This window comes from Suricata suricatta, chromosome 11 (assembly GCF_006229205.1).
Source record: "Suricata suricatta isolate VVHF042 chromosome 11, meerkat_22Aug2017_6uvM2_HiC, whole genome shotgun sequence".
NCBI classification, from domain to species: domain Eukaryota; kingdom Metazoa; phylum Chordata; class Mammalia; order Carnivora; family Herpestidae; genus Suricata; species Suricata suricatta.
The window spans coordinates 1,694,323-1,707,240 of NC_043710.1; the positions used below are offsets into that span (position 1 = coordinate 1,694,323).

General features: G+C 67.1%; 1 protein-coding gene across 1 annotated transcript in view; it reads left to right on the forward strand.

Annotated features, from left to right (window-relative positions):
* The window catches only part of KCNQ1 (potassium voltage-gated channel subfamily Q member 1), a 287,385-nt gene that overhangs the window by 79,287 nt on the left and 195,180 nt on the right, over positions 1–12,918 (forward strand). The window contains exons 8-13 of the mRNA XM_029957250.1: positions 1,628–1,754; positions 2,109–2,187; positions 2,606–2,702; positions 3,171–3,311; positions 10,666–10,776; positions 11,458–11,553. Of these exons, the coding sequence (XP_029813110.1) occupies positions 1,628–1,754; positions 2,109–2,187; positions 2,606–2,702; positions 3,171–3,311; positions 10,666–10,776; positions 11,458–11,553 (651 nt within the window). The remainder of the gene's footprint in view (positions 1–1,627; positions 1,755–2,108; positions 2,188–2,605; positions 2,703–3,170; positions 3,312–10,665; positions 10,777–11,457; positions 11,554–12,918) is intronic.

A 12,918-nucleotide genomic window follows, 5' to 3' on the forward strand; every position in this document is an offset into this window, starting at 1 on the left:
TCACGCTCGGGCTGGGGCTTCCCGCGGCCCGGGGCGGGGCCGCGCCGCCCCTGCGTCCGTGTCCTGGCACGGCACTTCCGCTTTCCGGTACGGCACTTCCGTGTCCCGGCACTTCCGTTTTCCGGTCCGGTACTTCCGTTTCCGTCGAGCCCGGCTCTTCCTCCTCCGCTAACTCAGGCACTTCGTTCTTTTTGCGGCGACTGAAAATGGAATTGTTTTCATTGTTTCCTTTAAAGAGCGTCCACAGTTGGTGGAAACGATTCAGGTGACACAGAAACGCACTTGCTTTGCGCCCGCCGACTCCGTACCTGCCTTGCCGAGTTCTAGAAAGATCTAGCAGATGTGTTGTGTTGTGTGTGTGCGCGCGTAACCTTCGGAGTTTTCTGCGCGTAAGTTCACGTCATCCGTGAGCAGAAATCGTCTTAGGTCTTTCCGATCGGGACGCCTCCTGTCTGGATCGAGCCATGGCTCCAACTGGACCAGTGAGCGCGGCATGGAGCGCCGGGAAGGGAAAGCTCCGTGGACGTGGGGTTGTCAGGTGCGGCTCAGGGCCTGCAGCATCTCCTTGTCCCCCTCGCCCACCGGTCTCCACACCCAAGGTGTGCAGTTTCGTCATGTGCTTTGGTCGCATCGACTCAGCTCGTGCGTTTTTACCCCCTTCCTGTTAACGCGATGCGCTGTAACTGACCGATCGCCGCCTGCTGAGCCGTCCTTCCGCCCGTGTGGCCTCTGAAACGCCGATGGGCCGGCTTGCTGGTGTCGTTCTGGGCGTTTCTGCAGCAGGGCTCACCCTGGGCTCTTTCCTGACGGCGTCTTCGCCTGGCTTTGCCGAGAGGGGCATGCTGCCCTCAGAGAACGGGCTAGGAAGTGTTCCCCTTCTTCAGTTTTTTGGAAAAAATCTAAGAAGGATGGGGGTCAGTTCTTCTCCAGACGTCTGGCCGAATTCACCAGCAACACCTTCGGGTCCGCGGCTTCTCTCCTTTGGGAGAGTTTGGGTCACTGGTTGGGTCTCGCTAGTTCTCGATCTGTGGGGGTTTCCCGCCTGCTCCTCGGGGGTCTGTCCATCCCGCTGGGCTGTCTGGTTTGTTTCCCTTTGAGCTTGGTTTGTATACCGTCGTTTGTCCCCCCACGTGCCCGTCTCTATGTCTGCTGCCCACCCGTCCTCTGTGGCCTGGATGTTGGCCCCGGGCGTCCTGGGGTCCCCTGCTCGAGGTGCCCTGACCGCAGACTGAGCCCTGGCCGAGGCGGGAGCCCTGAGCGGTGCTTCCAGCGAAGTCCTCCGCCGCCTCCTCCCCTCCCCTGCCCTGGCGTGCTCCTGCACTCGGGCCCCAGTGGAGGCTCCCCAGTGTCCCTGGATACTGTGTCCTTGATGGAAGGATGGCTGTGAGGTGAAAGAGGGGCCATCTTAGGAGGATGGATGTTCTCTGACACCCAGATAGGGTGTGCGGCCCAAGCTTGGGGGCTCAGTGGCTCACACGACACGGGGCCCGGGAGATCCGTGTCTCAGGGCCGGGCGAGGACCCGAGGGAGGAGCGAGGGGTGTGTGCTGGTGGTGGGCCTGGCCAGGTGGGCGCCTGCACGTGATGTCTCTGAGTGGAGGCCCCGCTCACCCCCCTCTGCCCCCCAGGAGATCGTGCTGGTGGTGTTCTTCGGCACGGAGTACGTGGTCCGCCTCTGGTCGGCCGGCTGCCGCAGCAAGTACGTGGGCATCTGGGGGAGGCTGCGCTTCGCCCGGAAGCCCATCTCCATCATTGGTGAGTCATGCCTGCCCCGGGGGAGCTCTGCCCCGAGGCTGCCAGGCGAGGGCTGGGCAGCGCCCCCCAGAGGGGGATCCGGCAGGGCGGCCCCGTCAGGAGCACCAGCAGAGCCCCACTGAGCCTTGCCGCGTAGGAGGCGGCTCCTGATGCCACCCGAAGGGCAGGGGCTTGGTCGTGCTCAGCACAGCACAGGTGTCCGCTGGCCCAGCACCCTGGCAGCGGGGCCGGGAGGGCTCGAGTGGGCCTAGACAGAGGGCCCATCTCCCCGTCCCAGTGGCCCTGGCCTCCCGACTGCCAGGCTCCTTCCCCTGAGCCAGCATCTGGCTGCTGACACGCTGCCCCTCCCCCCAGACCTCATCGTGGTCCTGGCCTCCATGGTCGTCCTCTGCGTGGGCTCCAAAGGGCAGGTCTTTGCCACCTCGGCCATCAGGTACTCCTGGGCCACAGGCTCTCCGGGCTGGGGGCGCAAGGGCTGTGGGGCAGGGTGCCGGGTGGGCCCGTGCTCAGACCCCATGCAGAGGTAGGCCGCCCGGGTTTGAGACCCAACAAGGGCACCTCTGGGACTGGGGCTGTGACCTCACCATCTGGGGACCTCAGTTTGCCCATCTGTAAACCAGGGAGATCCCAGGGCCTCCCCCAGAAGGTGGGCTGGGGACCAAAGGAATTTGGAGATGGGCAGGTCCACCTGGAGTCTGGCATGGTGCCCCCCCGCCCCCTAGCCCTGACCCTGTGCTTGAGGAGGGGCAGGGCAGCTTGCCTGGTGGGGAGCGGGCAGGCGCAGAGCCGGGCTGAGAGGGGCCGCGCGGGGCTGAGCCGAGGGCAGGGGCACAGAGGTGTCTCCCCCGCAGGGGCATCCGCTTCCTCCAGATCCTGAGGATGCTGCATGTCGATCGCCAGGGGGGCACCTGGAGGCTGCTGGGCTCCGTGGTCTTCATCCACCGGCAGGTGCGTGCACATAGGCCCCAGGTGGGGGGCAGGGTGCGGGGCCGAATCTCAGCGGCCCCTGGCTATGTGCCCACATCCTGGGTGCCCGCATTCCTTCCCGCTGGTATGAGAGGCTGGGGATGAGCTGGGGAGAGAGGCTCGGAGGAGCTCAGACACCTAGTAGCGGAGACGGGAACAGCCCCTCAAAGATGGGGCGCATCACCCCGGGTCTCAGGGGCAGAGCCTGCAGCCCACCAGCCGGCCTGTGTCCAGGCAACGGCCTAGGCCTGATGCGGGCCACTGGGGAGATGGGCAGTGACGGGTCCAGAGTGGGCGTGTGGATCATGCAGGACCCTTGTGGAACTGTCTGGGAGAGGCGAGCTGGCACCAGGCAGGCCCCTAGCCGGTGCCGTCTATCGGGAAGGTCACAGAGCCCGGGCCACGGCGAGTGCCCCGCCGACCCGCACCCTCTGCCCGCTCTGCCCCCAGGAGCTCATCACCACCTTGTACATCGGCTTCCTGGGCCTCATCTTCTCCTCCTACTTCGTGTACCTGGCTGAGAAGGACGCCGTGAACGACTCAGGCCAAGTGGAGTTCGGCAGCTATGCGGACGCCCTGTGGTGGGGGGTGGTGAGTGGAGGCAGCGCCCCGGGCAGTGGGGGGGCAGGATGCCACCTCGAGGCTGGGGGCGCCGGGTTCTCCAGCCTACGGGCTCGGCCACAGGCTCCTGTGCGAAGGGAAGGGTGTCTGTGGGAAGGCTTGCGGCGGGGGCTGGCAGCACGGGGGCACCCACGGTCAACCCTTCATCTCAGGGCCCGTACGGGGGCTGCCAGGCCGGAGCCTCTGCTGCCCTTCACCCTGGCGGGGGGGGGGGCGGGGGGGGGGGGGGGGCAGGCGTCAGTCCTGCAGGTGCCATAGCTGGGCCCTGTCCAGAGAGGTGAGGGCTGCCCCTGGGACCGCAGGCCCTCCTGGCTGTGGGGACGGCTCCCCGGCGCCCCAGCTCCACCGTGGCCTGATGTGGGCTCAGGGGGCCAAGAGCTGCGAGTTGGCAGAAGAGGCGGATGTAAGGCGGGGGACCCACAGGAGGGCAGGCAGGGGGACCTTCCGCTGAGGACCAGGCACTGCCATGGACAGCCAGGTGAGGCCTCGACCACCACGTGCACCCTGAGTCCTGGTCACGTCCTCACCGTGTGGCCTGTGGAGAAGCTGCTCAGGGCACGAGGGGTGCCCCTTACAGCCCCCACGTCCTCCACCCTGCGTGGGCTTCCCGGGGAGGAAGGTCCAGGCCCTGGCTGCAGGTGGATTGGGACCGGCCTGGGAAGAGCAGGCACAGGCCCGAGGCGGCCTGGGGTGGACACTTGCTGTGGGGGGAGACGGGCGTGGGCCCTAGCAGGGCCCCCACACCCCCACCTTTCCGTGGGGTACGGTACTCCCTCCTTCAAAGTGCTCTGGGTGTGGCCTGCTGGTACCCTGGGAGGGCCACTACAGAGCCAGGAGTAGGGTCCGGGACGGCATGGACACAGGCCCACACTGCAGGCTGTGTGGGCCCGGGAGCCTCCTGGAGCTAGGGTGGGCCGGCCAGCGTCCAGGCTGACTCGGGTAGGGGGGCGGCTGCGGAGACAGTCCTGGCCCGCATGGAGTGTGGTGACGCCTCGGGGCCAGCACCGGGCAAGGCCCTAGCCATGTCTGTCCCCGGGCTTGTCCTTCTGGAAGAAGTGGGCCTTGCTCTCTCCTGGGGCTCCCCACCCTCCTCTAGAAGGAGGCCCACCCAGTTCGTCCAGGAAGGGCAGGAAGCCTCCCTGCACTCCCTCGGGGGCACACGTGCCCCTGCCGTGTCCGTGTTCCGTGCCTGTGAGGCCAGGCCCACAGGGAGGGCTCCTGGCGTTGGCGAGTCTGCGTGTTTTCTGGAAGCTTCCAGCATGCCAGGCTGCTCAAGGGACCCAACACAGGGCAGGGGAAGGCCCAGGTTCTGGCCTCTGTCTGCCTATCTGCCCGCCCTCCTGTGTGCCTGTGCCCCTCTGGGCCCAGGAGCGGCAGGCCCTGACAGGTCGGGGGGGGGCGGGTGGCCAGGTCCTGGTGCTGAGCCCTGTATGGGGACAGGCTACCCAGAACCCGGAGGAAGTGTGTGGGTGAGCGCCCGAGGCCTGGCTGATAAGCGGTGCCCAGCCTTGGCACCCGCCTCCCCGCCTTCCCGGGGCCGCTCCAGGAGCCGCGGGCCGCCGAGGCTGCCCCCCTGCCCCCCGCCCTCGGCAGAGCAGTGCCCCCACTCCCACACCTGTGCAAACATCCGCCCGCCGGCCGGGAAAACGGCCCCTTTGTGCCCAGCTTGGCACCGGTGCCCCAGCCCTCGCCGTCAGCTGCAGCCCCAGCCTGGGCCACCGCGGGCCCTGGCCTGGCCATTGTTCCCGCCGGGCCCCGCGCCTCTGGGCCGCCCCGGGCCCCCCGCCCCCCGGGGCGCCGGGGCAAACGGCTCCTATTCATGGCGAGGCCGCCCCTGCAGCTGTCCGGGCGGGAGCGGCCCGACATTTGAGTTATGGGCTGTGTTCCTGGCGCGACGCGGACAAACAGAGCTCAGGCAAAGCAAGACGGGGCCGGCCCTGATTGGGGCTTTGAAGCCAGTTTGGCGGTTTGCGACTGCGCCCGGCGGTTGCTCCCGACCCGCTCCCCAGTCCTGGCTCCGCTCACTTCTCCCGGGAGGGGGGTGCCAGGCCTGTCCCGAGGCTCCCTGTCTGGGGCAGACGGAGGAGGGGGTGCCACCGGGGGACACCCCGGGGGTTGGCGAAGGCTCCCAGCCAGGCTGGTCCTGGTCCCTGCACGGGGTTGCCTGGTCCTCACGCCCCTCACCCCATGGTATGGGCTGGGGCCTGGCCAGAAGCCAGAGCAGCTTCTCAGAGTCACGGGCCAGACCCCGCCAGGGGGCATCTGGGCCTGGTGTGTCCTCGGCACGTAGGTCTGGCGGTGTCCATCATACAAGTGGACGAGCCCGTGGTTCCGTCCGTGGCACCGAGGCCCGTGGGTGTACTGGGCTCCTGGGGCGGCTGTAACTCAGTCCCACAGACCCGGGCACTCAAGACAGATGTGTCCACCCCGCAGTCCAGAGACCAGAAGTCCGAGATCAAAGCCTGGGCAGGGCCATGCCCACCGTGGAGGCTCCCAGGGAGGGTCCTTCCTGCCCGTGCCGGTTTCCGGGGTTTTGGGGGTCCCCGCGTTTGAGGCCACATCTTCTGTCTCTCATAAGGACGCTTGTATTGGTTTGGGACCTGCTCAGATGAACGAAGCAGGATGATCTCGCCTCGAATTCTTAACGCCATTCTGGACAAAGGCCGTGTTCTGGGCGGACGCGGAAGTTGGGGGGACGCCACTCCACAGCCGTGCGCCGCCAGACTTCCCGAAAAGGCCCCCCGCCTCCCCCGGCCTCAGGCCCTAGTCCGTCCAGCGAGGGGGCCGGCCCGAAGGCCGGTGTCTCCCCCTGAGCCCCCGCCCCGGTGGGGACGCCCTGCCCTGGAGTGAGAGCTCCCCGTTCCAAGTGTGGCGCCCCGTGCCTGGCCGCTGAGGTGTTTGGGGAGGATTTAAGACCTTTTTCTGTGCCTTTGGAACAAAATGCGTTTGTTTGTGTTAAAGTTTAAGTGGAGGGAAAAGCCGTTTTTGCAAACACGGGCTCCTCTGTTTGGCACCCGGGGGTCTCTAAAATCGGGAGACCGCTGGGCTCTGTTTACCGCCGCATCTAAATTTAGAACTTAGCGCAAAAACGCTGGAAGCCTGTCCCTGCGTTTCAGCCTGACTCCCTCTCACTCTCAGCAGCTGGTGGCTCCAGAGAGGTCTGGCCTCCGGGGCTGCCCTGCAGCCTGGCGGCGTGCGCTCACTGGGGCCCGGGGCTGAGTCAGGGCCTGCGTGAGGACAGCTTCCCCCCCTCCCCCTCCCCAGACGTCCACGCGCACCTCGTCTAAAGCTGGAGAAATCGAGTCCCTGGGGCGGGGTGGCAGGCCAGGCCCCCAGCCCAGCACTCAGACCCCACCCCTTCCAGGCCTCGTCTCGGCAAAGCCTGAGGGTGCCACACGGCTGAGAAGCAAGGTCCGCAGGACCCCGGGCGCGGTCTTGTGCCCGTTAGCCCATCAGGTCGGGGTAGGAGCGCTGGGGCTCTGGGAGCCTTCCCAAGGGAAGGCCCTGTCCGCGGGTTTTGTGGGATGCGCAGGAGTACACAGGGTGAGTGTGTCTTCTTGCGCTTACTGCACGCTGGCCAGTACCTAGGGAGGGTCTCTCACGGGACTTGGCAGCCCCGGTGAGGGGGGCGCGAGGGACTGATTTCTTCTGGGGGTGGGGGTTCAGCTCATGTCAGTGAGGGTAGGAGCTTTCCAGTTTCAGCCCCGGGGAGAGACGTGTGGTTGGCCTCAGCTAGGAGGCTGTGGTCAGCAGCGGGAGCGGAGCCACACGTGGAGCCGCATCCTAGTGGCACCGCTGACCACGTGTGTGGCCTGGTGCAGGTCACCAGCCTCTCCAAGCCCATCTGTAAACTCGGTGTCCAGTGCTTTGCCCACAAATTGTGGGGGTCCAGTCAGTGAGGACACAGGAAGCCTGGACCCCAGGCACCCGGCAAGGAGGCAGCGGAGGCTGGCTGTGGGTCGTGGGGGCCTGTCCTCAGCCCTGGGCTCTGGGTCCCCACAGCCAGATGCTTTTGACGGACCCATAGCCAGCTAACTCACACTACAGTGACCATGGCTGCCACACCCCAGTCACACTCCTCAGCCCTTCTGGTCCTGCTCCACCGTTGACCGGCTCCCCAGCTCCGGCACCTGCCCCACAGGGTGGCCCCTTTCTGTGCGTGTGTTTTGGCCCCCTGGGACCCCGAGGACTCCGTGTTTCTGACCCCCATCTCAGGGTCTGGGCCAGGCCCGCCACAGTGAAGGGCTCGGGAATGAATGATGCGCAGGCGAGAGGGCAGACCACAGAGTCGTTTCCACAGACGCCTCCCTGGTGCCATCGGGGTGTCTGGGCTGGCTTCTCACGGGGGCCACAGGGCCTCCGGGGCCAGCTTCTCAGGGTGAAGAGTGTGCGAGGGGAACCTTCCCGCAGCCTCCGGTCCCTCCACATGGGAGGCAGGCACACGCCCAGCGTCAGCTTGCAGGGGACTGGGTCGGCTTGGCCCCACCCACTCGGGCCTGCCCCCCATGCGGCCATGGGTGTGTGCGCACTCGGGACTGTTCCCCATGCGGCCATGGGTGTGTGCGCACTCGGGCCTGCCCCCCATGCGGCCATGGGTGTGTGCGCACTCGGGCCTGCCCCCCATGCGGCCATGGGTGTGTGCGCACTCGGGCCTGCCCCCCATGCGGCCATGGGTGTGTGCGCACTCGGGCCTGTCCCCGGGGCCACGCGGAGGGCTGTGGCTGCCGCGCTGTCCCCCACACTTGTGGGCCGGGGGCGTGCACGTCTGCCCCTGGGGTGCCCCAGTCCGGAGCGCATGTGGGACACTGGGCGTAAGCACCCTTCCACAGCTGCCCAGGTCTCTGAATTCAGGAAAAACAAATAGCTCTGTGGGGATGGGCTGTTTCCGCCAAGAGCCGAAGGACATCGTTAACTTGACAAAGCGGTTCTGTGCCGGGGCCTGAGAGGCGTGTGCCCTCCCCGGGTTGGGGCGCCTGGCCGGGCACCCTTGACCTCTGCCACGGGGCCCCAGGAGCCTCAGCACCCCAGACGGCGCGGGGCCGGGGAATGGCGCACGTGGCCACCCCATGGGGTGCGGTCTGTCTGTTTGGGGAGACAGCCTGGGGGGGGCCCTCCAGGTGCCCCTGCCCTGCCCCCCACATCACTTCCCAGCCAGCCTGCACTTTGTTTGTAATGATATTTATAACTTTAAAGGTCACATTTACATATTGAACTTGATGCCTGAGTTTTCTGGTCGCCCCTTGTCCCCAAGTGGGGAGGGCCTAGCTGCGGCCCCCGCCTCTCCCTGCCTCTCTCCTGCCTCTCCCTGCCTCTCCCTGCCTCTCCCCGCCTCTCCCCTGCCTCTCCCCGCCTCTCCCCGCCTGGCAGCCGTGCTCAAGCTGCTGTTGGGGCCACCTTCCACTCTTACAGTCACTGTGGAACCAGGTCACACGTCCGTCCTCCGCACGCAGGTGAACACGAGAGAAGTTCGGAAACGTGTCTGTGTTGATTAAAACGGTAATAGGCCGTTCTATGTTTTTATAAGTAAAATAGCTTCATGAAAAACTTTATTTTCTGAAAGAGGGCTGGAGGCTGTGTCCCGGATGCCCTCCCCCCTCTGCAGCCCTGCCTTTGCTCCAAGCACTGAGCCCTTGGCACAGGCAGCTGGGGCCCAGGCCTCACATGTGGGGCGCAGGCCTTCCAGGGAGGACGCCCTGCAGCCCGGAGCCCCCACACCTGCGTGCCCGTGGCTCCGCCCGCCAGGCCTGTGCGAGGCCCGGGTGGGTCTGGAAACGCCTGAGTGTGTCGAGCTTGGCATGGGCACCGGCCCCTCCTTCCGTGCCCTTGCTCGCTTGGAGTGCGCATGCGAGATGTCGGTGCGTGGGCGAGCTGGCGTGCATGTGCGCTGTCCCGTCTGCGTGGGGTGTGTGCTCACCTCCGTGGGCTCTGCTGGTCCCTCTAAAGGGCCGGGCAGTCGGCAGCACCACGTGCCCAGCGTCAGTGTGAGATGAGGGCTTATGAGGGACAGTGACGTCATGAGAGGCCCAAGGTCAGGCCGCGGACGCTCGGCGCCTGCCTGGGTGGCCGTGTGCTGACGCGCTTGTCGGTGTCCCTGGGCTTCCTGCGCTGCGGCCCGCTGGCTGCACCTGCCTCCGTCCCTGGCAGCTCCGAGCGGACACATGTGCGTCCCTGCCTGCCTGTGGCCATGGGGCCCCTCCCGCCAAGCCCTGTGGTGGGTGGAAGGCACCCACCAGGGTCGCGGGACGGGCGGCAATCGCCATGGTGGACCTCCCCACTTTCTGACTGGACCTTACTTTCAGCCTAGGCCCTCCCACGCCGGCTCTGTGTCCCCCGTTCCCCACGCTGTGTCCTTGGGGCAGGGGGGTCAAGTGAAGGCCCCGTGCAGACCTTCCTGGTCCTGCCAAGGGCTGCTTTCCCTGGGTCTAGACTGGAGGCTCCGGAGGGCAGAGGCCAGGCTGCCCGGATAGGACTGGCCAGACCTGCACGGTCACAGGGCAGGCAGGTGCCGGCCATGCGGACCTCAAAGGCAGGAGGCCGGGTGGGCGCTCTGGGCTGCCTTGCTTGCCACCATGCCGCCGTGCAAGCGTGAGCGTGTTTGCCCACAAGACGCATGTGAGGCCCCAGGTTCCCTGGCCAGGACCCTGCAAAGCCCACAGGCAGCCCCAGGCCCCAGACCCCGGGCAGATGGGCCAGGGACGTCGGAACTGAGTGACGGGCACAGCCCAGTGGGTCCTGGACTCCGGCAGGAGCCGCATTCAGGCTCACGAGGGAGGCCCCAGGGGGCAAACCTCAGATGCAGGCCTGGGGTGGGGTGGGGGCAGCCCCGCGCCCATGGCCCTGCCGCACGCGCTGATGGTTGGCCCCCCACCAAGAAGAAGGCTCGAGCCGAGTCTGGTTCTCTGGGAAGAAGGGCAGCAGGAACATCTGGTGCCTGAGGCGGAGTCAGGAAACGGTGCCTCATCCCTGTCCGGGCTCCTGGTGGAGGACCAGCCTCCGGGCGAGCTTCCGGCCTCCCGGGGGCACGGCTCAGCAACGTTGGTGGCCCAGGTGGCGGGACCCCTCCGGGATGGGACAGGCAGTGCAGCAGTGAGACCCTGGCCCTCCCGTGGGACGGGCCCCCTGGTGGTGCGTCCGGGGCAGGCCCTGTGCACGCCCGGGAGACCGCGCCTGTGCGTGGGCATCACACTGGCGTCGGCCGAGCCCCGGGCGTCCCGGCGATGGTGGCCGGAACTCCGTGTCTGCGTCGGCAGAATGGCGGGCTCAGGCTCGACGGTCACCCATCCCGAGTTCGGGGCCTGATGGCCGACCCCTGCCCCTCTCGTAGGTCACGGTCACCACCATCGGCTACGGGGATAAGGTGCCCCAGACGTGGGTTGGGAAGACCATCGCCTCCTGCTTCTCCGTGTTTGCCATCTCCTTCTTCGCGCTCCCAGCGGTAGGTGCCCCGCCTCCTCCAGGCCCCGGGCGGCAGGGTCCCAAGGAGCAGGCCTGCTTACAGAGGCCCCGGGAGCCCTCTGACCTCCGCTGCTGCGGGGGCTGCCCACGGGCGGCGGGGGTTGGCGCATTTGGCCCGAGGGGCCTTGGGGAGACACGGATCACAGCTGTCACGTGCCTGGCGAGGGTGCGGGTTCGCTGGCGCTGTGGCCTGGGCCCAGCTCGGATCCTTCCCAGAAGTCAGACGAGCACATGGGTGTGTGTGTCATGTGCGTGCACGTAGGGTGTGGGCGTGTGTGTCACATACTCATGTGGAGTGTGTTGGCACGCGTACACGCGTACATACTTTGTATACATGTGTCTGTGTGTGCACGTGCATTTGGTGCGCTGGCTGTGCTGTGCGTGTGGGGTAAGTGTACGCAGGTTGTGTGTGGTCTGTGTGCACGTGTGTGTGTCACATAGAGCACATGGACATCCGTGTGGGTGTGTGACTGATTCCCTCCGTGGACAGGGAGCTCCCTCCCTGACGAGCTGGCCCCTGGCTCCCCAGTCCTGGGGAGGCGGCCGCAGTGCCCCTTGGATAGGATGGCTGCTGCCCGAGCCCCGGGCCCGGTGCCCCCCAGGCCGGGCCGGGCAGTGGCTGCCTGCGTGGACGCGAGCCACGCTCTCTGCTCCTCCCCAGGGGATCCTTGGCTCCGGCTTCGCCCTGAAGGTCCAGCAGAAGCAGCGGCAGAAGCACTTCAACAGGCAGATTCCGGCGGCGGCCTCTCTCATTCAGGTGACGTGCCCGCCGTCCCTACGTCCGGCCTCACGCCTGGGGGTTGAATGCAGGCTGTGTCCCCTCTGGGAATCAGGACCCGTTCTGGGCCTCGAAGCTCACAAGACCCCGTGGCTGAGGGTCCCTCCACAGTGCGGACGAGCCGATGCCCCAGCACAGACCTGCTTCTCCCGGGAGACGCGGGCAGTGCCAACGGGGTGGGCACCGGAGCCGGAGTCTCCTTCCCTAGAGGGCCCTGTGGGAGAGTGGGTGCTGGGGACGGGGATGTGCCCTGGCCAGTCCCGGGTCTGGGGTGGGCTTTCAGCGGGCCCCCCTTTGCTCTCCATTCATGGTCCCCCTCTTCGTTTGGCACAGGGGTGAGTCTGGGAGGGATTCCCCAAGGGTCCAGGGCCCTGCTGGTGCAGCACAGGTGCCTGCTGGGAGTCCCCGCCCCCCACGCAGCCGGGGGACCCCGGGGTAATAGCAGGTGAGGCCTGGCGGGCCGAGAGCCCGGCCATACTCTGGATTCATGGCACCTCGGGACCCGACGGGGACCCCAAGGCTGCTGTGATGAGGCCTGGGTGCTGGAGGAGACAGAACCTCTGAGGCCAGCGGCCCCCGGTCGGTCAGCCCTGCGGCCCCAGGCCCCGGACTCACCGGAGGATGGCTGGTCCTTATAGCACAAACGAGACTCAGGCTGAAAACAGGGTCCCAAAGGGCCGCCGGCCGCTTCCCGGGGGCAGAGCAGGGGTGAGGGGGCCCAGGCCTCACCTGGGGAGCAGCTGGTCGGGGGTCCTGGGGCGCAGGCCTGTCAGTGTCCAGCCAGGCAGCCACACCTGGTGCCACATGCCCCCCAGGGATGGTCCTAGGGTTACACCAGGGCCCTGGTCTGCTCCACCGACTGCCCCAGGCAGGGCCCCGGGCGGGGACAGCAGCCATCAGGCTTTGCTCGGCCTGGAGCCACAGCTCAGCCAGGGGCACCCCCTCATTCCTCTGAAGCCTTTCCGGACCCTTCCGGAACCCATCGTCTGGGGCCTGGACGGTGGACCTGGACGGGAAGGAAATGGCCTGGTTTTATGGCTCCATGGCTTCTCCTTTCGGGGAGACCATAAATCAGGCCCATAAAAGCAGCCTGGGCCACTGTGGGCAGGCTGGCCGCGGGAGGGGGGCTCGGCAGGTTCCTGGCGGCGCTGGTGCCGGGGGCTGAGCACCGCTGCAAGGGCCGGGCTCGGTGCTGGCCCGAGGGGTGCAGACCCGTCCGCCACAGCGGGACCGGGGGCCCGAGGCGGGAAGCGAGTGGCGGCCGCCATGGGTCTGTGGGGAGGGTGGGACAGGGAGGCGGCACGTGGTCAAGAGGGCCAGGCCTGTGGCCGTCCCCTGAGAGTC